The sequence below is a fragment of the Phyllopteryx taeniolatus genome, chromosome 3 (assembly GCF_024500385.1).
Source record: "Phyllopteryx taeniolatus isolate TA_2022b chromosome 3, UOR_Ptae_1.2, whole genome shotgun sequence".
Taxonomy (NCBI): domain Eukaryota; kingdom Metazoa; phylum Chordata; class Actinopteri; order Syngnathiformes; family Syngnathidae; genus Phyllopteryx; species Phyllopteryx taeniolatus.
In genome coordinates, this window is record NC_084504.1 from 12,049,765 (window position 1) to 12,077,239 (window position 27,475).

The 27,475-nt window shown below is 41.0% G+C and overlaps 1 protein-coding gene across 2 annotated transcripts in view; it reads left to right on the forward strand.

Annotated features, from left to right (window-relative positions):
- Positions 1–7,850: 7,850 nt before the first annotated feature.
- Positions 7,851–27,475, forward strand: part of znrf3 (zinc and ring finger 3) — a 105,205-nt gene continuing 85,580 nt past the window's right edge. Inside the window, exon 1 of one of the 2 annotated variants that reach the window (XM_061769053.1) lies at positions 7,851–8,668. In XM_061769053.1, the coding sequence (XP_061625037.1) occupies positions 8,336–8,668 (333 nt within the window). In that variant the 5' untranslated portion in view covers positions 7,851–8,335. The remainder of the gene's footprint in view (positions 8,669–27,475) is intronic. The other variant, XM_061769051.1, reaches the window with a different exon arrangement.

The window sequence follows — 27,475 nt, forward strand, 5'->3', positions numbered from 1 at the left end:
CACAGGGAGAACATGCAAACTCCACACAGATGGGGAACCAGAACTGTGAGGGAGATGTGCTAACCAGACACCCACCGTGCGGGCTATTATTATTAATATTTTGATGATATTGAATCAAAATGATGGTAGAGAAAATATTATATAATAATAATAATAAGAAGAAGACAAATACTTATAATATTATATCTAATTATAGTGATTGTAGTACAATATTAGAAAAAAAAGTGAATAAATAAATAAAAGTGTTTCTAAATTTGAATTAAAACTAGTTTTATTCATAATAAATTCATTTAGAATAAGTAAAACAATCATTTATTCAATTAAAAATTGAAGTGGTAAAATATTTTAAAAAAGCCACATAGCTATACAAAAAAAATCCTGTAATGTATATACTATTTAGGGTTAAAAGAATTTGGATTCCACCACAAAGCTGTTGAGTGAATAAAGAAGCATTAAACGCAGAGCCTCCCTCTCAGTAAACAACAGTGAGGTGGGGGCCGTAAAACTATACGGTGGTCCCGCCCTGGGACAGCACCCAGCTGGAGAAAGTAGGGGGTGGGGGTTGAGTTGTAGGGGCATTTTGTTTACTCTACTCCTCCCAAAATGATACATTTGGCTCCCGACCCACAGTGCAATGAGGTCTTGTTTGCTGGGCCTGCGGGCTTCCCACAGCCTATATCGACATTCTCCAGTAACTCTAGCACTACACTTTATTGGGTCTCAGTAACATGACCATGATGGAACAAATTGCTTTAAAAGGAAAGTTTTAAGATAGGATTACAGTTTTTAAAATAGGGGTTCTAGCCAGTGTTTTTAAGTCTGGACATGGGTTTGTGTATGTGTGTTGACTTGCTGGAGACCGTGAAAGTGGCAGTGAGCTCCTTCCTTCCTTCCATCCATCCCACATAACTATCTTCATAGCATTCATGTTTCCTTTCTTCCTTTTCCTACCATCCATCCATCCATCCATCCATCCTTTGTTAAAGGCTGCAGGCGTAATGCCAAGTTCTATGCCTTGATGCCCCCTGGCGTTTAAAGCTTGCATCTGGTTCGTCATTTGGTTAAAGTGGTACAATGAAGACGGTAACTATCCATCCATCCATTTTCTGAGCCGCTTCTCCTCACTAGGGTCGCGGGCGTGCTGGAGCCTATCCCAGCTGTCATTGGGCGGGAGGCGGGGTACACCCTGAACTGGTTGCCAGCCAATCGCAGGGCACATAGAAACAAACAACCATTTGCACTCACAGTCATGCCTACGGGCAATTTAGAGTCTCCAATTAATGCATGTTTTTGGGATGTGGGAGGAAACTGGAGTGCCCGGAGAAAACCCACGCAGGCACGGGGAGAACATGCAAACTCCACACAGGCGGGGCCGGGGATTGAACCCGGGTCCTCAAAACTGTGAGGCTGACGCTCTAACCAGTCGGCTACCGTGCCGCCCGAAGACGGTAACTATAAAATAAAATCTATCCATCCATTTTCTGTACCACTTATCCTCACTAGGGTCCCAGGCGTGTTGGAGCATATCCCAGCTAACTCTGGGCAAGACGCGGGGTACACCCTGAACTGGTCGCCAGCCAATTGCAGGGCACATAGAAACAAACAAGCATTTGCACTCACATTCACACCTACGGTCAATTTAGAGTTTTCAAATAACCTACCATGCATGTTTTTTTTAGGATGTGGGAGGAAACCAGAGTGCCCACAGAAAACCCACGCAGGCACAGGGAGAACATGCAAACTCCCACAGGCGAGGCCGGATATATATACACACACACACACACACATATATACACACACACACGCGCACACAAAGTGGAACCCCAATTAAACGGACTAATAGGGGCGTGGGAGGGGGTCGTTTGTTACAGCCGAGTGTCCGACACATTGAAGCACTTTTTTTTTTTTTTTTTTTTTGTGGCCATATGCACCCATATTACTGTGCAGAAATAAATTATTGTTTTCTATTTTTTTTTCGTAGCCTAAAAATTGCAAAACATTATAGGAACATTGAATAATTTTATGGTTTTAGGCCTGCGGCCTCTTTGGAAAGTCCAATCTCCTAACCTTTATGCCACCTGTCCTTGAATACATGATGGGGTCACGGAGACATGAAAAGGGGCCTCCTGTCGTCCAGAGGAAAAAAGGATAGCCTTGTTTCAAATGAATCCGACTCCACTTTTCCAAGCTGACCTTATTGCGCGATGGCGAGTATTGCTGACGAAGTCACTAGCTTGCTGACCTCACTTTAATTTTTTTTTTTAACTCAACAATAACATGAAAGGCGTATCTTTTAAAATAATTCACAGATTCTACCTATGTACAATATCTGTACAAAGATGAAGACATAAATAAACCATAACAGACTTCTTTGTTTTTATTTCATACAAATGTGATACATGTTTGGGATCGTTATCTCACTCTATCTGCAAAGCCTGCCTGCCCTTCCCGCGACGCAGGAGCCAATCGTTTTGCAGCGGGGCATGTCTTGCCTGGAAACAATGTGGGAAAACGTGGCAGTTAGCTTAGCTTAACATTTTTAATGGACCAGATAGTGAGAGCTAGCTGACAGTTAGCAAGAATGGTAAAGCAAAGCAAATGTATTTATATAGCACATTTCATACAAAAGGTAACTCGATGTGCTTTACATGATTAAAAGCATTTAAAAACAAAGAAAAAAAAACATATGCTATTGATTTATGATGTCATAGCAAGAATCCTTTTGAATTTGAGCAGCCAACTTTCAAAAGTGATATGTTTCCTTTCTGTCATCGCTCGCAGTTATCAACTTAAGTTCATTGAACTTTGGGATTTATTTATCTTATAGCAAGAATCCTATTGGTTTTAAATGCTGTCTAACGGGTGTATCTTGTCACACATTAATTGTTCTTGTCCCCTTAGTCGAAAATTTCAACCAATGTCTATCAAACTCGAAAGGGTTATTTTCTTATATCATGGCAAGAATCCTACTGATTTATGTTATCGCACGAATCCTTTTAACTTCGAATGATACCTGGGGGGGGTCTGATATCAAACGTCCCCGTCTTCAAAAAATGTTGACCAATCAAACGTTGAAGGATTATCTCACGGTGTCATAGCAAGAAATGGCGCCCCTCGAAAGATGACGTGAGATACTTTTCCCATGGTGACAATACGGCGTGTTGCATGTTTACCATGATGTCACCGCTCTGACTCCCCGAGGAATGTGTCATGACATCAGTAATGCGAGGCACTGGAGACAGCCAGTGACCATGACAGTTTGCTTAGTTGAGCAACGGCACCGTGAGCCGAAGGTCAGTGGTTTCCACACAGTATTGGTGAGTGTGTCAGTTAGCTTAGCTTAGCATTGATGATGGGAACAAATAGTTGTAATCATCTTAGCACTGATAATAGAAACAGACAGTGACATTTGGATTAGCTTACCGTCTATATTAGAAGCCAACTAATTTTTTAAATTAGCTCTCGCCGTGGTCCGGAATGAGATGATTTGAGCATACGCCGCCGTTTCAAAATCGGAAAATGACCTGTTTAAACATCACATTTTCGTCTCAACTAATAAGAAACATGGACGGGCATTTTTCTACAAAGAGTCAAGGTTTCGGTCACAAATTCCCTACTGATTTAGATTGATTTCTGGACAAATCAATTTGGGCCGATTTATGAAATAAAAAGTGCCATAATATCCTGATTCTTACAAACTAGGGCTCATTTTATTTGTGTTTCAAATCTCTGTCCAATGATATCCTCTAGTTTTATATACAGGTGGTTTGAAATTTTTAGTAACATACCCACTTATTGTCAATATTGAAAGCCAAAAGTGTGTGGGTTTACTTTAGCTTAGCATTAATGATGGAAACAGGCATAGCTTAGCCCTGACGCGAGAAACAGTGAGAGTTGGCGTAGCTTACAGTCGATACTGGAAGACAAAAGTTTGTGGTTTTAGCTTAGCTTAGCACTGATAATGGAAATAGACCGTGAGAGTTGGCTTACACTAGAAACACAGAGTGAGAGCTTACACACTCATTCGTTATCCCCATTGTCAAAAATGTCATGCTAGTTAGCATAATACTAATACTACTTCTATTACTAATATAAGCATAGATATGTAAGATAATAAAAAATAAGCAGGTAGTGGCGATAGCAAATGGATGAATGTGTGGTGGCAGTTACCTTAGCATTAGCATTGATACTAGAAACAGATCATGAGAAATTAGCTTAATTTAGCATCAACGCTAGAATCAGCTGTCGTGAGAGCTAGAGGCTGACACGGGAGTGGATTTTTACTCCCACCCCCACAGAAATTGTTTCGACTCTCTCCAAATCCTGAGTTAGTGTTTCAGAAAAAGAATCCTCTTCCCTCACACTCCGACAGAGATTGATCCCACTCCCTCCAAATCCCAAACCCAAATTTTACAGAAAAAAACTCCCAACGCTCCCCAACTTTTTTACTGCCAAAATATGCAGTACATGGGTCACACCGTGTCCACCTTAGTCACCATCGAAAATAAATTGAATTACCAGTTCAATCAAGAAACAAAACATAACTTTAAACTTGTCGACTCATCAGCACATTCAAACTTGAACACTGTTCAGAACTGGAACCGGGCCTCACCTCTTAAAGGCACATATCTAACACACAAACACCACAATATTTACAGTATTTTCTATATTTTTGGGGTGTTCAGATATGGTCAAAATGTGTTTTTATATGTTTAAAGCATGTGTGAGGGGGTAAAACTATATTTAAAACACATTTGGATATGGTCTGTCTTCATCACAGATTTCCACCTGTTGCGTATCCCCGCGATAAACGGGAGTCTACTGTAGTGGCAATTAAGCCAAGTTAGCATTTTCACTACTAATAGTTACTACTTCCTGTGCCATATCCAATCATCCAGCAGAGGGCAGTGTTATCCAAAAAGTGGGAGCGTCTGCGCCTTTGTGAATTTTTCGACTGTCCGTGCCGCTCACAGAGATATTATTCATAAACTATTTTTATTATTGTGAAAAAAGAACCGAATTAAGTCAAATGTTTTTCATGTTGACGGCCTAATTGAGGAGTGCCTCCTTGCTGCAGCCTACACTTTTGTAATGTGACTGAAAAACTCGCACCCTGGTCATTTGGTTTACGGTGGAACAGCAGCTAAAGATGAAAAGCGAACACAGAAAAGTTTATATAAATTACTATAATTAATTTTCCAAATACTGTTATTATTACGAAAAAGAGGTGAAGTAAAGATGGGCATTGTTACATGCCAACTGAGGGGTGCCTCCTTCACTCTTCACTACCGTAAATGTGATTGAAAAATTGAACAGCAGGTAAAAGTGACATATATTATAAAAGAAGGGATTTAAGTTAAAATGTTGGCACGATAGTAATGTGATTAAAAACTAACCGAGTTTTAAAGCGACATGGCAGGAAAGGTGCCAATCCAACTCAGAAGACTGAACTACACTGTTAGACATTCCTGTAAATTCTACAGTGGTATACCAAATACCATACAGCAAAATACTTTGAAGCGATTATACAGTAATTAACGAGTTTCCACTGCATCATGGGATTTTGGTTGACGTCACACAGCGAGTTCCTGTATTTTGCAGTAAAAGCCGCGCAGCTCCGAGCATGCATTGCACTATGAAATTCTGAACTGTTGTCGCCATAAAAATGTTAATCTTCAGTGTTCATGAATGATCAGGATTAACGTAACATGAATAATGTGCTTGTTATCCGTAGTTCGTTGAATGTGTGTCTTATTTAACTCTTGCGTTACATTTATGTTGCACTTTATTTGTTTTCATAAAACCCTGACTGTGTGTTGTGTGCGATACAGTGACATCCCAGTCAGTTCAGCTCTCTGCTAAAATCACCGTTACCAGGTGATTTATCAACTGCAATAGATACAAGTAGGAACTTCCTTATGTTTACTTAATCTGGCCTACTTCTTGTGCAAACTGAAAGAAAGGTCCCATTTAACTTGTGTGACATAACAGCACCACAATGAATAAAAACATTGATTTTAAAAAATATATACTAATTCTCTGTTTATAGTGTTTGATGTCAAACAAAATCACACAATGCTGTGGAAATTATATTTAATGAAAGCATAATCACTTTAGAGTATTTTACTGCACGGTATGTGGTAAATAACTGTAGAATTTACAGCAATGTCTAAGTGTACTGGAATATATGTTTTTTTTTACAGGAACTTACAATTACTTTAAAAACCGTATGAAATGTCGAACAGTGTATTGACAAAATAGCACAGTGCAAACCATTCCTATTATTGGGAAAAGAAGTGAGTTAAGTCATTTTTTGGCATGATGATGTCCCAACAGAGGAGTGCTTACTCAAGTCTTCACTAATGGAATTGAAAATGAGCCCTGTTCAGTGGTTGTGGAATAGCAGGTAAGGCTGGCAATTGACCAAAGAAACACATTTTGTCCTTCATCTACTTACACAATTTATTTCCATGCTCTGCATATTTTTATGTTAATTATGTATTTTTAAGTTCATTCCATCAACTTTTGGCATATTGACATTCCAACTACATGAGTGCCTTTTTCACACTTCTCTTGCCTGCAGTAATTAGCCCAGTTTGGTGGAGTTGGAACGGCAGGTAAAGCTGACAATCGAGCTGAGGAGAAAGTTTATACCATTGACAAAATAGCATAGTTTATATGTAAACGACTCCTATATTATTGGGAAAAGAAGTCATTCACTCATTCATTTACCGTATTGCTTATCCTTATTCAGGTGGCGGGGGTGCCGGAGCCTTTCCCAACTATCTTCGGGCGAGAGGCGGGCTACACCCCGTACTGGTCCCCAGCCAATTGCAGGGCACATAGAAACAAATAACTATTGACACTTACATTCACCGCGGCCGACTGGTTAGAGCGTCTGCCTCACAGTTCTGAGGAGCGGGGTTCAATCCCCGGCCCGTGCCTGCGTGGGTTTTCTCCGGGCACTCCGGGTTCCTCCCACATCTCAAAAACATGCATTAATTGGAGATTCTAAATTGCCTGTAGGTGTGAATGTGAGTGCGAATGGTTGTTTGTTTGTATGTGCCCTGTGATTGGCTGGCAACCGGTTCAGGGTGTACCCCGCCTCCTGCCCGATGATAGCTGGGATAGGCTCCAGCACGCCCGCGACCCTGGTGAGGAGAAGCGGCTCAGAAAATGGATGGATGGATGGACTTACATTCACACCTATGGGCAATTTAGAGTCTTCAATTAACCTACCATGCATGTTTTTGGGATGTGGGATGAAACCGGAGTACCCGGAGAAAACCCACGGAGGAACGGGGACAACATGGAAACTCCACACAGGCAAAGCCGGATTTGAACCCGGGTCCTCAGAACTGTGAGGCAGATGTGGCAACCAGTCTTCCACTGTGCCAGGAAAATAAGTGATTTAAGTACTATTTATTTTGCATCTTGATGTCCCAACGGAGGAGTGCCGCCTCAATTGGTTTGATTGAGTGTTTGATCAGGTGGAACGACAGGTAAAGGTGACAATCAAGCTGAGGATAAAGTTTATATTGAACATTTTATAGAATATATTAACTTGTGTAAACTATTGTTGTTATTCCTAAAACAATTGAATCAAGTTAACTTTTGTGACAGCGACTTAAATTAATCCTAAAATGAATTAGATTGATCCTTTAAAATTATAAAGTTAATTTCACCTAATCTTAAAACTTAATAATTTAAATCTGACAGTAATTTGAAAAAAACTAAAAAAAAAACAAAACAAAAGCCCTGTTTACGTTTTTGTTTTTATTTTTTTTTTTTTACGATGGAACGGCAGGTAAGAGTGCCAATCGAGCTAGCAGAAAGTTTTTACTGTGATAATTTTATAAAATATTACATTTTAGCTCCGAACTATTGTCGTTATCAAGCAGCTGATTAAGCCAAACTTGGAGGAGTGCTGAGTGCGTCCTTAACAAACCGAGTGCTGGCACTTGAGCGTGAAAGGGGGCGGGGCCACAAGCCTTTTGGGAGGGAGAGAAGAAAAAAGTAAAAAAAAAAAAAAAGACCAAAAAACAATCACGTGTTTGAGATCAAAGGAGATCCGCTTTGTAGAGAAGGGCGGGGGTGAGGGGGGGGGAGGGACGGACAGGGAGGGGGAGGGGGCTTGAGCAGCAGCCAGCCAGTGTCATTGACAGACGCTCAGTGGTGAACTAAACACGCTCTCCCGGTGTGTTCCGCACATTTTCGCTCCTTATCCCCCCCCCTCCCCTTAAAAAGAAAAGATTCATTTCCCGCCGCATCCGCACTAGGGTCCCGCCGCGTCGGACATGCCGTTCCGCTCGGCGCCGCAGACCCCGCCGGCGAGATGATAACGACGACTACCAGGACGACTACCAGGATGCTGATGCCGACGATGGTGGCGCCGTGGCGGGGCGGCTCGGAGCGGGACCACCCCCACTCCCAGCACCACCACCACCACCACCACCATCCCGGCTCCTCCGCGGCGGCGGCGCTGCTGCTCCTCGCCGCCGTGCTGGCCGCCGAGCCCCGCGTCGCCCTCGCCAAGGATACGGCCTATGTGGAGGTGGTCTTGTTCGAGTCCAGCGCCAACGGGGATTACACCACGTACACGACGGGCTTGCAGGGTCGCTTCTCCAAGGCTGGAGCCACCATCAGCGCCGAGGGGGACATCGTCCAAGTACGTGTCAAGTGTCTCCAAACACGCTGCTTTCTAACTTTTCCCTGGCGGAGGTTGACAGCAGTGAGCGTGCGTACGTGCGTACGTACGTACGTGCGTGCGTGCGTGCGTGTGTGGGTGTGCGAGGATGGTCCGACTTTGCAACCCCAATGCGGTCACAAGATGGCTCCTATCTGGTGGAATTCATTCACGCTGGCAACTTTTTTTTTTTTTTTTTTTTCCCGTTTTGTTATCCAACAAAAAGTTTGTCAAGTTTATTTTTGTGGTTTGTGCACGTGAAGATGCACACGCACGGTGTTTTGGTTTTGCGTGCTGAAAAAAAGTTTGTTGGTGGGAGTTTTTTTTTCTTAACGTGGGGGGGGGAATCTTCTTCCGGCGTTGCACACAGAAAACACGATGGTGCGTTCAGGTGCGCAACGTTTAATATTAATTAGAAGTTTTTTTTAATGCTGCTTGCTTTATCAATTTGACTGCCTTTGCGTTGAGAGTGTCTCACATCTCGGATGCGACAACTTTGTTTCAAACATTTGATCAGAGGCCTGACAAGGGTTGCAGTGTTTGTTGTAATGTTGACGGCTCTAATGTAGCATATTTAACACCTAGACCTCAAATCAGCCATATTTTCATATTTAATGTTAATGTAACATATTAACAACAGATTTTAGTGTCTACAACTGTAACTAATTATATTTACATCATAGTTCATCTCTACATGATATTTAACATGTCTATACACCTCTAACATACCATATTTATGATATTTAATGCCAATGCACCTTTAACATATTTACATCAATTTTAATGATGTGGCATGTTGACATCCTACTTATTGTCTAGACAACTGTAATGTAACATATTCATATTTTAATGTTTCTATACCATAGTTACATCATCTTTAATGTCTTTACACCTTTAGTGTACCATATTTGCATTATATTTAATGTCTATACCTCAAGTTCACCTATCATTTCTAGCACATGAAAACACTGGTGCGTTCAGTGGTCAACTTTTGTTGCAAGTTTGATTCTAGCTTTTTTTTTTTTTTTTTTTTTTTTTAAACTGCTTCTTCCACTTGGCTGCCTTGTCTATCTCAGATTTTTTATTTTTTTCCCCCAGCAAATATTTGATCGGAAGCCTGATTGTGGAGCTGATCAGGCTTTGAAATGGTTGTCATGTTTGTCGTAAAGCTTTGCTAGTTGACTTGGGCGCACACATACATGACATACCTGTAGAGTTTTGTCACAGTTTTCTAAATGTATGTCAGGATGTGCTAAGAAACAGTAAAACAAAAAAATAACCTAGAAACTTTAAACAAAAAAAACAATAATGACACATTGAATGCATCGGCCGATGCAAACAAACAAACAAACAAACAAACAACTATAATATAAAAGAATGAAGGTATGTGTATGTACAGCACTTCTCGAGTGCTTTGCTTAACTTAGCATAGCAGGTACACTGCAGGTGCTTAATTAAGTGGGAATGTTGGAATAGTTTGGTCCATTTACATCGCTGCACAGATGTAAACCAACATCCTGTTAAACTACTAGTTACTTATTGCCTGTGTCAAATTTGCACCATATTTAATATCTCTATACCAGGGAGCTTCAATTGAAACTGGGAGGAGTCCATTTGCAGTGAATTTCTCACAGCAAAGGTCGGGACATCAAAATGTTTGGATTTGCATCGTCGACCCATCCATAAATTTTCTGTACCGCTTCTTCTGACTAGGTCGCAGGTTTGCTGGAGTCTATTCCAGCTAACTTTGAGCGAGAGGTGGGTTACACACTGAGCTGGTCACCAGCCAAACATATAGGCAAGCAACTATTCACACTCACATTTAATATACCATATTTACAGTCGTGTTCACCATTATTGGCACCCATGAAGTTGACGTTCTAAATGTGGACTATCTCCTGGAGAAAAAGAATCAAGTGGAACAACATTTTTCTATAGAGAACTTGTAATTCATACAAAACAGCAAATGGTAAACAATATTTTATGGACAGCTGAAACAAAAATAGAGCTTTTTAGCAATGCACACAAACAGTATGTTTACAGATGGCGCAATGAAGCCTTTAAGGAAACGAACACCTGCCAACAGACAAGCATGGTGGAGGATCCATAATGCTGTGGGGCTGCTTGATGCCATCTGGTACTGGGGGCCTTGACTGTGTCACAGGCATCATGAAATCAGAAAATTATCAACAGATTTCACAGTGAAATGTCTTACCCGGTGAAAGAAAACTTGGTTTGAGGCAAAGATCACGGGTCCTCCATAAAGCACACATCCAAAAGCACACACGAATGGTAGAAAAGGAAAAAAATGGACTGTTTTAAAATGGCCAGCAATGAGTCGTGATCTCAATCCAGTTGAAAATCTTTGGGAAAATAACCCTCCAAATGTTCAAATTGCAAAGGAAGAGTGGGAGAAAATACCACCAGCGAAGTGCAAAAAGCTTTCAGATGGATTCAAGAAACGTTTAGAGGTTGTCATTGCTGCCAAAAGGGTGTGCAACCAAATATTCAAGAGAGGTGCCAATATGCTGTTTTCTGTTTTTCTGTTCTTTTCAAATTACTTTGATCTCAAATTAAAAGATCCTGATATGTTTTCCATTTCATTCTGAAGCTATTATATAGGTTATGCAAAAAAGGAAAGGTTGCCAATACTGGTGGGCAGGACTGCGCATTAGATTTAATGGTTGTTACATATTCAGCGGTCTGTGCTCCTGAATTGTACCATATTTACATCATATTTAATATCTGTCGCATATTTACTTCATATCTGATGTCTCTTCACCTCTAATGTGGCCTATTTACATCACATTTAATGTCTATACTGCTAATGTACCATATTTGCATCAGCTTTAATATCTATGTAGCATATTTCCATCATATTTAGTATCTTTATAGCATATTTCCATCATATTCAGTGTACCTCATATTTAACCTCCATGCCTCCCTAAAGCTGCATAATTTGTATGCATCCATAGAGTTCATCGCTGTCGCTTGAGTGACATGCAGCAAGATGAAAAACGTCTCTCGGTCGTGTTTATCCTCCTCCGTGGCCATTTTGGCGCCGTCCGGCGACCACGCGCGAGCGCCGGACGTCGGCTTTACGTCTTGAAACCGCATGCAGTCTATTTAGGTTTGCCGTAGCGTAGCCGGTGACCGCTTGTGTTTGCTCCCCGCTATAATGGCTACAATTTTTTGTGTATGATTGATGCATGTGACGACCTGAAAAGTATAGTTAGCTACGCTGTTGTTGTAGCACGCGGCTTGAGGGAAAATATTTGGGTTGTCCGGAGTGACCTCTTGGGTTGTTTCTGCACACGTTGGTCTGGGGGGAAACTGTGCAAAACAGGCTGCATCGAACGCATCGGCATCTCAGTTTCCTGTATTTACTATGCTGTTTGTACTCATTTGATCCCACAGGAGACTGAGGGCAGTAGCAGCATAGTGGAGACTAGGGGGACTTCTCAATGGAGTGGTTCCCTTGTTCTCTTTATTTCATGCCATGGATTAGTTTTTTGACTGTGGATTATTTCTAGTTGTTGTCGAGTGGGGAAGGTGATGATAATCATGAATACCTGGCAAAAGGAACTGCCACAGTAATCATGTGACACATTCGATATGATTGTACGTGGCACGGACAATTTTTTTGACTCTGGGGATTATTTGTAGTTGTTGTGGTTATTTCTACTTTGTAAGGTGGCAGTTATCACGAATAACTGCCAGGAGGAGCCGTCGCATTAATCACGATGCTTAGGTTGCATGCGCATATGTCTTTCCATGGACTGTTATTTGACTCTGTAGATTATTTCTAGTTGTGTTTATTTCTATTGTACAAAATGGTGATTGTTACCAATAACTGGCGAGAGGTGCGATCACATAGTTAATATGACACATACATTTCATGCATACATATGACTGTACATGCCATGGATTATTTTATTTATTGATTCTGTAGATTATTTCTAATTGTTCTGTTGCTTTCTGTTGTGCAAGGTGGCAGTTATCATGAATAACTGGCAAGAGGAGCTATCACATTAATCACATTACGCTTACATTGCATGCGCACATATAGTATGACAGTACAATCCATGGATTATTTTCTTTATTGACTGTGGATTATTTCTAGTGCTTGTTATTTCAAATGTGTAAGTGGTAGCTATCATAAATAACTGGCGAGAGGAGCCATTACAACAGTCACATAAAGATTACGTTGCATGTGCACATATCCCACGGACTGTTTTTTGACTGTGTGGATTATTTCTAGTTGTTGTATTGATTTCTATTGTGTTATCATGAATAACTTGCGAGAGGAGCCATCACATTAATCACATGACACTTACATTACAACTGCTTTGCAGGCGCACAAAATGTCTGTACATGCCATGGACTGATTTTTGACTCTGGATTATTTGTATTTATTTTGAACTCTCTAGGTTCTTTCTAGTTTTTCCTCTTTATTTCTTTTGTGCAAGTTGGTGGTTGTCATCAATAACTGTCGAGAAAAGCCATTGCATAATTCCTATGACACATTCATTGCATGCATTTATGACTGTACAAGGCATATTTTTTTATTTTTTTTAACTCTGGATTATTTGTAGTTGTGTTGATTTCAGTTGGATGGAATGTCATTGTGGCGTTGTTTAATTTACTTCCATTGAGCAATGTGGCTGCTATTGTTAATAACTGCCGAGAAGAGCAAACACATTAATCATGAAATGTACATTGCACACCTGTTGTGGAGTTTTTTTTGTTTTTTTTTTAAACTCCATGGTTTAATTCAGTTGGTGTTCATTTCAATCGTGCAGGGTGGCACCTATAATTAGTACCTGGTAACTGTGTTAGGGCTGCAACTCGCGTTCATTTTAAAAATTGATAAGTCTTTCAAATGTTTTTTCACTGAATTGGATACATTTGTTTTGTAAATTGCCAACCTTTTATTAAAAAAACAGAACATTATTTCAAATTGGCTGTGCAGAAATTACACAAACATAAATTGATTATGATTCACTTACTGGTTGCGTCCATAACATGTCAGAAAATAGGCAAAAATGTTGATCATTCTTTTCCAAAGTAAAAGCAAATTTTTGCAAATGTCTTATTTTGATTGAACACAACGATAATCAGTTTTGCTGTCATAGAGGTCTACAGAAATCAGAGAATATTTACTGTTGAGAGGCTGAAATTTTGAGGATTTGGACAATTTTAAGTTAAACAAGGTCTCTAAACGATTATCAGAATAGTTGCAGATTATTTTGATAATTGATTAGCTGTCAATTAATTAATAAATTGTTGCCCTGCTAGTAATTAGTCACTTGGGGGCTCCAGGAAAACCCAGTCATGAATCTCACATGCTCTTTTTGTTGTTTAATAATGCAAAATCAATTTTTAGCCGATTACTCGATGAATCAGTGGACTAATCAATTCTAAAAGTTTGCGATAGCTGCAGCCCTAGTGACAATCTTTGACTGCAACCAAAATCATTGGGGGATATTATATTGGATCCCCATGAAAATCAAGAGGATTCTAGCTTTTGACCTGTAAAAGTCAGTAGCGAGACTCTAACGAGGTTAATCTAAACTGCGGTGCTGCCGCTCGTATACCTTTAGGGGCTGGCAGGACTTATGTCGTGCTGCATTTAGACTATAATGACAGCTCTGGTGGTTTTAAGAGGCATCCAGCGCTCCTTCTCCCGCCCGCCGTATGCTGGAAAGGCCAAAAGCAGGGCCGTAATAGGCCCGTCCCAGACGGGAGGTGCCAGGGAGCGGACAACTCCCAGTAGCGGCGGCGGCGGCAGCAGCGGTGGTACCAGAGAGAAAGTCTGGAGCTAGCTCTCCATTTCGCAGCTGGATTTGACTTTCATCTCCAGGCCAAAGTCAGTCCCCAACATCCCCCGCCCCCACCCCCTCCCCATCATCACTGCTTTTGATGCCGCCGCAAATTTGTCAGCGCATGACCTCAGCTGATGCTTTCCACTACTTCATTACTTGCATGCAGTGATGACTTGACACTAAAACGCTGGGGTGCCCAGCAGAGAGGAGAGGGAGGGACTCAGGGCCTGGATTTGTACTGGAATGCATCCTCGCTTGAATAAGCATCCTCTTGTTGAGGGTTGGCTTTTTAAAGTGATGCAAAACGTGACATAAGCTGGTTGACAGGCGCTTTTGAGTAACTCAACTCATTTACTGTCTACAGAAGACAACATGACCTCAGCGGTATGGGAATTGTTCTGCTCAATATAATGTGGGTATGGAAACGGGAGTTGGCAAAAATTTGCCATCTTGTTAAAAATATATTGAAAATGAATAGAATACTTGGTCATTTTTCTTTGTTCCTTTTTTAAAGTTCCATCCCAGCAAGCATATTCACGGGTCGCCCTCCCCCATTCCTAATATTTGGATCTTTTTCAGCTAATATTTTTGAGAAATTTGCATTTTATATTTTTGTATTTTTTGTCTAATATTTGTGTATTTCTTTTTTTATTTTTTTAGTTATATTAAAAGTTTTGGTCAAGTGATATTGTATTTTTAAGAATAATTTGTTTTTCTGTATAATGTTTTTCTGTGTCTAATTCTTTCTCCAGATTTATTTTGCTAATATTTCTTCTGTGTATTTTAGTATTTTTGCTAATATTTTAGTAGTTTTTCAGCAAATATGTTTAAATTTTTGTGTTTGTATTTTCGATGTATACTTTTGTATTTCTCATCTGACAAATTTCATCTCGTTTATTTTTGTCCAATTTATTTCTGTATTTTTGTAAATCTTATGTCTAATATTTGTGTATTTTTCCTAATATGGGTGCTTTTATCCTTTTGAATGTAATGGTCTATTTTTATGCTAATACTTTAGTATTCTTGGTGTAGCATTTTTCACCTAATATATTTTGTATTAAAGTGTTTCTATTTTTGGTCTAGTATCATCATAGATCATTTAGTCTTTTATTTGTTGTGTAGTTTTCCTTAATATTTTTGTTTTTTTAAGCAAATATATTTCCTACTAGTTTAGTTTTTTTCACCAAATATTTGTCTATTTTTCAGCTAGTATTTTTGATGCATTTTTCAGAATATTTGTGTATTTTTCCATTACATTTTTAAAATTTGTAAGAGTTTTAGGAGATATGATAAACACACCCACAAAATTCCATTTTGTGTGAGTCCCGACTTTAAAAAGGAAATTTAAAACAAATTATTATTACACGTATGTGTCACTTTTTTGTATTTTTCATGTTGTATTTTTGTGTTACATTTTCAACAGCCCAGGACCAAAAAACCCTATTACTACTCCAACTACTACAAACAATGCTGGTAATAATCATGAACGGCTGACATTGTGTTCTTTTCCAAGCGTTGTTTTGAACACCGCCCGTCTTTGACTCTGCTTGTTTGGGAGCCACTTGACTTTTGGAGTCTCTCTGTGTTTAATGAAACATAGCAGAAAGTTCGTTTCATCCCTGCTGCCCACATTTCTATCCCGGCGACGGTGAGGGGGTCAAAAACAAAGGGTTGAGGGTCACGCCGCGACAATGCATGTCAGCGGCTCGGCGCGCTTTGTTGTGGGCCGGGAATGTGCTGACTAACAGTGACACCGGCCTCCTCCATTGGTGTGCTTTTTTTGGGGGGGGGGGGCAATGGACAGGCTGAGGTAGCAGAGGGACAGTCCTGCGTTTGCCTTATCTCACGTCGACTCGCTCCTGAAGTTCAAGAACACGCGGTGCAAAGTTCTTTTCTTTTGTGTACGTCATTGCATCATTATCAGCCTCTTTTGTCTTATGGAGTAAAAAAAGTAGCTTTTTTTTAGTGGATAACATACACATTGTGCCCTCTTGTGTTGGGCATTTATAAGGCCGCGGCTTGTTTGAGTGCTGTACAATGACTGGAAGGCAATGATTACCAGCACCTTGCACAACAGAAATTAACAGGAGGACTAGATATCATGCACAAGGATGGTTCCCATGGCCTAGTTTGTGTGTTTAAGGGCACCTTAATTCATCATATTCATGTACACATGTTTTCATCCCTCCTTGGAGATGCTTCCAGAGCCTTCCGGCCTGGAATGCATGAGGCGACAGGGTTGATGGATCGTATGTGTTTGGTCGGCAGGGAATACGGCGCCAGGTTAACCAGCGTCCTAATCCATCATTGGGATGTAGTTGTACGCTGTAAATCTCTTTCACACTGACCGATCTAAACCGGCTTTTGCCAGGCTGCTGTCTTGTGTGTAACCAAAATATTACATGATAAATGCAACAAAAAAAAGGTGTAAAAATAGCTAAATATTAGAAAAAATACAAAAGTATTACACAAATATTATGTAAGAAATACAAAATTAGGTTAAAATACCAAAATATTAGACTAAAAAAACTTTACCCAAAAAGGACAAAATTATGAGACAAAGATGTGAAAAGAAAATTCAGAAAAATATAGGTATATTTGACAAAAATGGGAAAATATTAGAAAGATTCACTCATATTTGTAAAAAAATATACTGTTTAGTAAAATAATAATAAAAAAAAACATTAGAGGGAAAATTTACAAAATTATTTTATTTGGAAAAGAAAAAGTATTTGAGGAAAAGTACAAAAATGTCAGCCAAAAAACCTCCCAAAGTATTAGAATTTTTTTTAATTTATCCATCCATCCATTTTCTACCGCTTATCCGAGGTCGGGTCGCGGGGGCAGTAGCTTTAGCAGGGAAGCCCAGACTTCCTTCTCCCCAGCCACTTCATCCATCTCTTCCGGGGGGATCCCAAGGTGTTCCCAGGCCAGCCGAAAGACGTAGTCTCTCCAGCGTGTCTTGGGTCGTCCCCGGGGTCACCTCCCGGTGGGACGTGCCCGGAACCTCTCACCAGGGAGTCGACCGGGAGGCATCCTAATCAGATGCCCCAGCCACCTCATCTGGCATCTCTCGATGTGGAGGAGCAGCGGCTCTACCCTGAGATCCTCCCGGATGACCGAGCTTCTCACCCTATCTCTAAGCGAGAGCCCGGACACCCCGCGGAGGAAACTCATTTCGGCCGCTTCTATCCGGGATCTTGTTCTTTCGGTCACGACCCACAGCTCGTGACCATAGGTGAGGGTAGGAGCGTAGATCGACCGGTAAATTGAGAGCTTCGCCTTTCGGCTTAGCTCCTTCTTTACCACAACGGACCGATACAAAGTCCGCATCACTCCAGACGCTGCCCCGATCCGCCTGTCGATCTCTCGTTCCATTCTTCCCTCACTCGTGAACAAGACCCCAAGATACTTGAACTCCTCCACTTGGGGCAGGATCTCATTCCCGACCTGGCTAGGGCACGCCATCCTTTTCCGCCTGAGGACCATGGTCTCAGATTTGGAGGTGCCAATTCTCATCCCAGCCGCTTCACACTCAGCTGCGAACTGCTCCAGTGAAAGTTGGAGGTCACGGCTTGATGAAGCCAACAGAACCACATCATCTGCTAATAGCAGAGATGCAATACTGAGGCCACCAAACCGGACCCCCTCTATGTCTCGGCTGCGCCTAGAAATTCTGTCCATAAAAGTTATGAACAGAATCAGTGACAAAGGGCAGCCTTGGCGGAGTCCAACCCTCACCGGAAACTCAGATGAAAATATGAAAATGTTTGACCAAAAAAGTATAAACAGAAAACAACAAAATAAAAAAAGCAATTGACTACAAAAAATGTTGGCTAACAAATACAGTAATATCAGGTGACCAAAAAATAAAATAAAAATTAGGCCAAAATAAGAGACTATTCAACAACAAAAAAAACCAACATTTTCTGATGGGGAAATAGGGAAAGAAAAAACACCCTCAAGTATTGTAATACTGTGCAGATATTTGGAAAAAATATATATATTAGCTGAAAAGCACAAAAATATAAGGAAATATACAAAAAATGTAAGGAACAAAATACAGTTATTAGCTGATACTTTTATTTGTACTATCTGAAAAAAGTTGTCAGTCGTAAGTTGAATTGGTGCTTACGTTGGACCATTGACTGGACGACCAAACAGTCTCTGGCTCAATTCCCGGTGTCGCCCTCTCCCCTGTCGGAGGTTCCGGCCTTCCTCCCAGCCCCTGAACCCTGAACTGGGCGGGGGCGCAGGGGTGAATAGCTGCCAGGAGTTGCGCTGTGGGTGTAAACCACATGAATGTGCCGCCTGAGCAGATAGGATCAGGCGAGGCAGTGGCGGGGAGGGAAGGCCCCGCGAGGCTGTGACGCTCGGCGTTGCTCCACGCGCTAACTTCAAAGCGGGTGCCCCAGCGGGGGCGGCAGGGAGCAGCGAAAGGGCGGCGTCAAACTCTTCAAAGTCTTCTGTGAGTAACGCCGATCCTGATATGCTGTGCTGCGAAACTGGCCCGTGTCATGACAGGCCTTCCATGTTGAGCCTCCAGACAAATGAAGGTGAAAGTGCTTCCTTGCGCGCAAAGATACTTAAAAGCCTGGTGACTTTCTTCAAGGATACAGTTCTACAACTATGTAGCTTCCTCAGAAATGGCTTAATGTTCGATACTGTGACTGCGATCTTGCCTGAATTCCTCTTATTCCGATGCATGAAAGTAAATAGTAGACAAAATATTCAATAAAAAATATTAGGAAGAAAAAAAAAATATATATATATATATATTTTTTAATTCAAACCCCCTAAAATATTGACAGAAAGAAATACAACAGTATTAGACCGAAAAATTAGATAAAGCATACAAAAAAACATTAGACATAATTACTGAATATCAAAACAACAAAAATATGAGATGAAAAATACAAATATATTAGGGTAAAAAAATTAAACAGCGTAATATTAATAAATACCCAAAATGCACAAAATATAGATGCAAAAATATTAGAAAAAGATATGATAAAAAATTTACAATATAAGTGGTATAAATTTCTTCTTCTTCCATCTATCCTTCCATCCATTTTCTGTACCGCTTTTCCTCACGAGGGTCGCGGGCGTGGTAGACGCTACCCCAGCTATCTTTGAGCAAGAGGCGGGGTACACCCTGATCTGGTCGCCAGCCAATCGCAGGGCACATATAAACAAATAACCATTCACACTCACATTCACACCTACGGGCAATTTAGAGTCTTCAATTAACCTACCACGCATGTTTTTGTGATTTGGAAGGAAACCGGAGTACTCGGAGAAAACCCACGCAGACACAGGGAGAATTATTATTATTAAAAAGACCATAATACTAGAAAATAATACAAAGAAATATTTGATGAAAAATACAAAAACATGAGATGAAAATACATAAAAATTGAAATAAAAAAATATTAACTTTTTTTTTTTTTAAATTTTTATAAATAATTTATATTTACAAATTATTTCTAACCTATAACCAGACATAAAAAAGGAAAATACCACACAAATATCAAAGGACAAAGTACAAAATATTGTGATAAAAATATCTGATGAAAAATGGCCAGAATAGTCCAAAATAATACAAAACAAATTGCAATGAAAAATACCAAAATATTATTTGAAAAATACAAAAATCTGAAATGAAAAATTCATAAATATTGAGAAAATAAAATCTTAACAGAAGAAAATACAAAACACTCGTCAAAAATATTAGAAAATAGTACACAAATATTACATGCAAATTACAAATATATTGCAGAACAAATTACACTGATATTAAGAAAAATACACATACAAAATGAAAATAAGCATATTTGATGAAAATAAAAAAGGATGGCGTTGCCATCTAAAATCATCTTCTGTCTGAGTTGCGTCCTCTTCTTTTCCTTTGTTGTCTTCCTCTTCATCTTTTCCAGTTTGCATCTTCTGCTTTCTCGGTTAGATGTTGTGGTGTACGTTGACTGGGACAAGCTGAAAAGCAACTACAACTTTCACTAAGGCACTAAATTTAGTAGTAACGATCATAACGCTGAATGCTAGCCCTCTGAAATTTAAACACTGTTTAGTAGTAAACTGTCAAGCGTTTCACGTAATACCGACGACAAATCCTTAAAAAAAAAATCACCCAGAATTATCCATCTGATAACAAATTGACACCTCTCATGACGGATTCGCTCTATCAAAGGTTATTTGAAGCGACCGGCCGCCCCACCCGCTCTACGCTTGGTGATCGCCGTCCGTCCTTGGTGCTAAATAAGCACCAAACAGCTGTGTTCGTATTTATTCAGAGTTCACACAGAGGTCAGCCTTTTTAGTCCCGGCGTTGCGACTCGGGGGCCGGGAAGTCAGCAGGCCTGCGTCACAAAGCGTTTGTTGGTCACAGGACCGCTCCTGGCGTGTAGATGCGGACAGAACACATTTCATAGCGCCAATTAGCATGCTCGGCATCGGGAAAATAGCAGTGCTTATTTTTAGTAGCGTTTCATCTCATTTTTTTCGTCTCAAGCTGTGAAATGCCTGCGGTTCAAACCTGGGGGAATCCACTTGCTGAGACGTCTGACTGCTAAAAGCGCAAATGTCCCGATCCAAAATGAGTCGTTGCTTTGTTTAAATTGGGTCTTTTGTTGTCAATACAAGTCTTCTCAACCTCATTTATGATGATGACCAGAAATACTAATGTTAGCATCAGAATTGGATGTTTACCTCTCGTACGATTCAACTTCAAACACTTCGTGTGCATCGTGGTCGTGTTTCCGTTATTTCATTTGCGAAGTTCTTAAGTTAGTGGTGTTAATTCTTCAATTTTCCCAAAAGAATTGGCTTTGTTCATAGTTTTATAGCATCTTATTTCCGTTTGTCTCAGTTTCTGTCAGTATTTTGTCGACTTGTTGGAAATGTTTTGCGTGCTTGTTCCTCTCTTAGGTTTATTACAGGTTGTCGTTCAATGTTGAAAATATTTTTTTGTCGGGTGCAGTGCAATGGAAACACGCTAACGACGACTTGTCAAAAAGTGCATGCTGGGAAGACTACAGGAAGGACAGAAAAAGCCGGGGGCCAATGCAGCCCTTTGCTGCATCCCACAGGCATGTGACACGGCCAAGTTGTCACGCCGAGGGCGACGCTTTGCATCCCGCAAAAGCATCTGGAAGTAAACACGCGGCGGAATGCGACATTTGGACTGCGGCCTGGCTTTGAAGCGCACAAAAGATCAAAGGAGTGCGGCGGGAATCTTTCATTTGCACGTCGCCTGATTAAACGCTGGCCATGATGCTCAAATATAGTTCTCCTCTCGGCGTATGTGGAGGAATTTTTAGAAATAGTCCTTTTGTTCTTGGGCTGCTTATCTTCTTAGCTTCGCTAAAAACGGTGAAATAGACAGTGGTGGGAAGTAACAAAGTGCAAATACTATGTTACTGCACATAAGTAGATGTTTCAGGTGTCTGTACTTTATTTTTCTGAGCACTTTTTACTTTTTCTCCCTACATTTGAAAAGAAATAGCCGATCATAAGTTACTGCAAAGCTCTTTATGCTCTTTGGCTGCCCAGCTTCATTGTCCCGAGGCACATGTTTTATATTAGAAAAATCTCACAGGACACCACCAAACAAAAATGTCCCATAAAGTATACTGAAATAATGATAATCATGTCTCATTTTACTCACAAATTTACTTCTGGGCCTGTTTGCTTGAACGCAAAGCTAGTAAAGTGGCTAGGCCGATTTCCTTTCATTTTTTATTTTTCCTTTATTTTTTTATTTATTTATTTTTTTGCTCTGACTTGCAAGGAAAATTTCGAGAGCACAAGATTGTCGACCAGTTGAAGTTTACTGTCAAACTAAACATAAAATGAAGAGAATTACACATTATCTAACTGAAACAAACCACAAAACCTTGCCCTTGGAACACACAATGCAAAATGCCATAGAACAGCTAACTAAAAGCATTGTTATGTTATAACCCTTTCAGCAACAGAAATTTAAACACAAATAGTGTAGCATAAAATGTACACAGACACAAAAACAATACTTATAGATGTATCCTGTTGTCTTTGTCCTCTGCAAAACAAGACTAACATGACTGCATCTTACTGAGTAATAGTGAGCGTAGTCTTCATTTTATTTATATATCTGTATTATACTGCCCTCTGTTGGAGCATAGTGTGTTACTGAGACAGATTAATGGTTTTATTAATTTCAACAGGGAAAAATGATTTGACATATGAGTGTTTTGAGTTACAAGCGTGGTCACGGAACAAATGAAACTCATACTTTTTGTATGACTGACAACAGGTGATACATAGGTTAATTAGACCTACTGCCATTTATTGTGAGACTATTGTTCTTCCTGTCACTATACGTCACTGGCATAGATAGGAGAACAAAAATTGGCACTATATTTTTGAAACCTGGGAGTCCCCTGACACCAATTTGAGAACTACTGCCTCACATACTGGACGGCTAGAGGGGGAAAAGTCGATTTGGATTCTGTGCATCTTCTTCAGTGGCAAAACGCCCCAACCTCCCCTTTTTTTCACACCGTGCCCACCCCAGCCAGCCCAACACATGGCCCCGGCTTAGAGGGTCCTGTTTTAACGAGAGGATATCCGGGCCGCTGCGGTATCCAAAGAGCCTGCGGATTCCTGACACAAGTGGCTCGCCTCAAAGGTGACATTCAGGCGAGCCAGACAACTGTTGGATTAGCCGGGGACACTCGCTCGGCTTTGACCATCGGCCAGCGGGAGGGATCCCAGCCAAAGGCTCCACCCAAATAGATCCGATTTAGATGTATTTTTGATTACACTCCTGCTAAGTAAACACATGTTTGTTTGAGAAGAGCAGATCGGGGGTGGGAGGTGGGGGGGGGTATGAGGGGGTGCTCTGCTCCTGCTGTGCACAAGCCGGACCAACTGGTTTGTCCCTATCTTGAAAGGGGACACCGCTATGGGATGCATACGTCCCGAGAGAGGGAAGGTCGTGGCGGCACCTGTCCCCTCCACTCTGGGCCCGCGTCAACAGCTCCCATATATTTATTTTCATGCTTTAGTTACGCCCCTTTAGTTTTCAGGGTGGCAAAAATGCTTCCATTAGGTGACTTAACTCCCCCCCAAAATCACTCTGTAGCCCACCGGAAAGGAGAAAAACAAAGATCAGCCCAATCCCCCCGTCTGAATGATCGACACGAAATTTGGTGGACATGTCTATCATAACAGAACACACAAGAAAGTCTCAAGGACCCATGCCTGAAATTGAACAGTAAGTCAGCCATTTTGGTTTAAAGCAGCCAATTGTGGAGCAAAAATCAAGGCTCTTGCTTTGGCCAACTTCTTATAGGGAGTTTGCCCAAATGAGCTCCAATCGGAAGAAGGTGTACTAGACAGATAGCGGGGCCAAATTACCAAGCTTTTTTGGCTATGCCATCTAACGTGGGTGGAGTGGGGCACTAAAATTGTCATTTCGAGGATTCGCCAGGGACCCCCTGAAAGGTTAGAGAAAATTTGCCCCAGACAGCAGTTCACTAATTGACACAAAATTGGGTGGATATGTCCATCATTACAGGACCCACGGCCGAAATTGAACGGCCATTTTGGTTTAAATCAGCCATTTTGGGGCTAATTTCAAGGCTCATACTTTGGTCAACCACTACTGGAGCTATAATCGTTGTTAGTGTTAAAGTAAGATCAACTTGAATACTGGTCAGACAACATGCGATATGACTTTAATTTACGTGAAAGACTGTTTACGTGCATTGGTAGGCTGCTGTTTTGGTTGGCAACATAGTTTAAATGGGCTCTGTCTTTAATATGCGTCTATGAGCTGAGATAATTACAGTTACTACACTTAATTCCCGATGGGCATAAGAGAGGCGTAAAGTGGATGCCTATTTGGGGGCACGGCATGTTAGTGGGACAAGGAAATACAGGATTTCAACCGTATTTGCCTTCAGGTACACTTCTTTTCTTGCTATTGTGGGGGTTTCTTTTGTTCGAGCCTCTCGACAACCCCCTCTCTACTACGTAATCATTTTCAGACTCTTACTTCAAAAGTCCTTCCTTCATCTTATTGCCGCTTGGCTGATGTTCTCATTTGCTGCTGCCTCTTCTCCTGGCGTCAATGTGTTCCTCATGGCAGCTTGTGTTTCCTCTTATCTGCATTGCTGTTATCAGCGGCCACCGCACTGGGCCCTGGGACGAGGGGCGGGGGATGAGGGGAAGCATTTGATGCTATCAACCAGTGGGAGATTTCACCGGCAAGTTCAGGGGTTTCCAGAGAAGAGATGCAACAGAATTGTCATTGAGGCAAATGTCTTTTCAAGTTCTCGCGACGCATGCTTGTTTTGTACCCCCAAAACGTGCTTTTCAGTTTTTCAGTCTTTTGTCGCACTTGAGTTGACAAAAACAACATAAAAAGTACGTTGACGTTTAAACTATGTCGCCCCAAAAATGTACATGGTGCATGGCTTTTCCTGGCTCAAATTGAGGCAGAGGTGGTGGCATTCTGATCACAAGTTATAGTGACTTTAACGTCACATAACTAATGCTGGCTTCATGTTTATTTGAAAAATCAGCCCTGCTTTGTTACAAAAGAAATACAAGGCTCAGCGGTTTCGAAATTCACAAACCTGTCCGACGCATTTGTATTGAGAAAGAAAATTCGTCATTCCTGTCTTCTTTGACGGTTGTAGAAGCAACATGCAAGTCTTTCTGATTCTGCGGCACCCCGTAACTGTTGTGTAATATTGCAATTGCAGTTAAAAATGACACCCAACTTAGTGCAAAGCTGTTCAAATAAGAGCTTTCATGATGCAAGACGTTTTAGTGCCGGAGGCGGCCAGAAATTCGGTGGACGCCATCGTGAGGCTTCGAGTAGGATGTTGTTAAGGGGAAGTGGAACTGAGCTTAGAGTGTAACATGGTGTCATCAGATAGGGTGTGATACAGGGTATTGGAAGAGTCACAGAAAGGCAACCAAGTGGACAATCCTTGGAAATGTTTGTGGATCAAACAACTGTCGGGGAATTTTGTCTTTCACCTCCTTGTTAGAGAACAGGAACTTGTGCAAACATATGGTCAAATGAAGTTCGTCTGTAAAGATTATAGTCCAGTTTAGGTTCAACCTGAAATTTGACCTGAAAGCCCAAAATCCCTATAACTCTTTGTAAGTTTTCTATAAAGCTTTTGTGACATTTTTGTTAGTTTGCTGGTGCGCCGTGAGATTTTCCCATGTAAAATATGTGCCTCAGCTCGATCAAGGTTTGGAAACACTGTTCCAACATAGCCGTCTCAGCCTGGGGTTTTTGTTTATTCAGCATTCAGTTCTGTTCTGCCGACTGGTTTCACACGCTTGGGCTGGGGACGCTCATTTTGAATCCATTACCGTACACACCAAGCTTTTCAAAAGGCCTGGACTCTTCACAGCTGGCAGAAAGGACTTTGTTACCAAACCGTTGCACCGCGTTAACCCCTGTTGCTCGTATGGTTGTGTGCCATTGCTTCATTATACCACGCCGGATTACTGCAATTTTCACAACTCTGGATTATTTCAATTATTATTGTATATGTTCGTTTCTATAGTGTGCAAAGTGCCGGTTGTTATGAGTAACTGGTGAGAGGAGTCATCCTAAACTTCTGCAAAGTGAAAATAAATGTCTTCTAAATTTGACACACACCAGAGAAGAGTGCTGTAAATGAAATTACATTTAAATAATCGGCTAGTATGTAAAACAAGGCTTCAAAATGATGAAAAATCAAGCTATTGTCTCCGCTCTCGAACCCTGTGGAAACCATGCCCCGCTGAAAAACGGATGCTACTTCATCTAGCAACTTTTTATGCCTACATATTCCTACATGTTTGAGCCATGAAAATACTGTGGTGCCTTGAGATACGAGTGACCCAACTTGTGAGTTTTTCGAGATCACACGCCATTGATCGGACAATGTTTTCGCTTTGACTTGCGAGTCCAAACTTGGTATACGAGTGTTGTATGTTGGCAGGTGACTTAACTCACTTGGCAGGTAACATTAGTTAATATTCTTCAAAGCTGAAGATTATTGTCAAACGAAACATAAACCAGAGTGACTTACACCTTGCATATTGAAAACAACTACATAGACTCTGCTAGCTAAATACTAACATACGATGGGAAATGCTGTAGACACACAGGCTAACAGTTAGCATCTATGTGATGTTGTTGTTACACTGTAAGCAACGGATATTTGAACACAAACGGTGAACCAACGCATGTAGAAAGATAATAAAATACTCACAGAAAATATTCTTTATCCTCTGTAAAGAACGACTGCCATTCAGAGAAACTGAAAGAGGAGCTGTGTCTCCAGTACAATATATCCATGTCTCTTTTATACTGAGCAGAATGAGCAACACAATGTTGATTGAAGGAAAAAGTGTGATTAAAAACCTTCTTATTTCTATTTGTCATTAGTGCATGTTTTTTTTTTAAAAGTATAATATTACAGGGTGCTATTTTTCTCCTGCGGCATGGTTAGCACATCTGCCTCACAGTTCTGAGGACCCAGGTTCAAATCCGGCCTCGCCAGTGTGGAGTTTGCATGTTCTCCCCGTGCCTGCGTGGGTTTTCTCCGGGTACTCAGGTTTCCTCCCACATCCCAAAAACACGCATGGTAGGTTAATTGGAAACTCTAAAATTGCCTGTAGGTTGAATGCGAGCGAGAATGGTCGTTTGTTTATATGTACTCTGCGCCTGGCGACCAGTACAGAGTGTACCCCACCTCTCGCCCAAAGTCAGCTGGGATAGGCTCCAGCACCCCCGCAACCTTAGTCAGGATAAGCGGTATGGGAAATGAATGAATATTTTTCTCCTTAATAAACATCCATCCATCCATTTGTTCAGGCATCCATTTTGTTCTGCTTCTCTGGAGTCTTGTCGCTGTCGCAGCAGTTTAAGGTGGCAAGCCTAGACGTCCCTCTG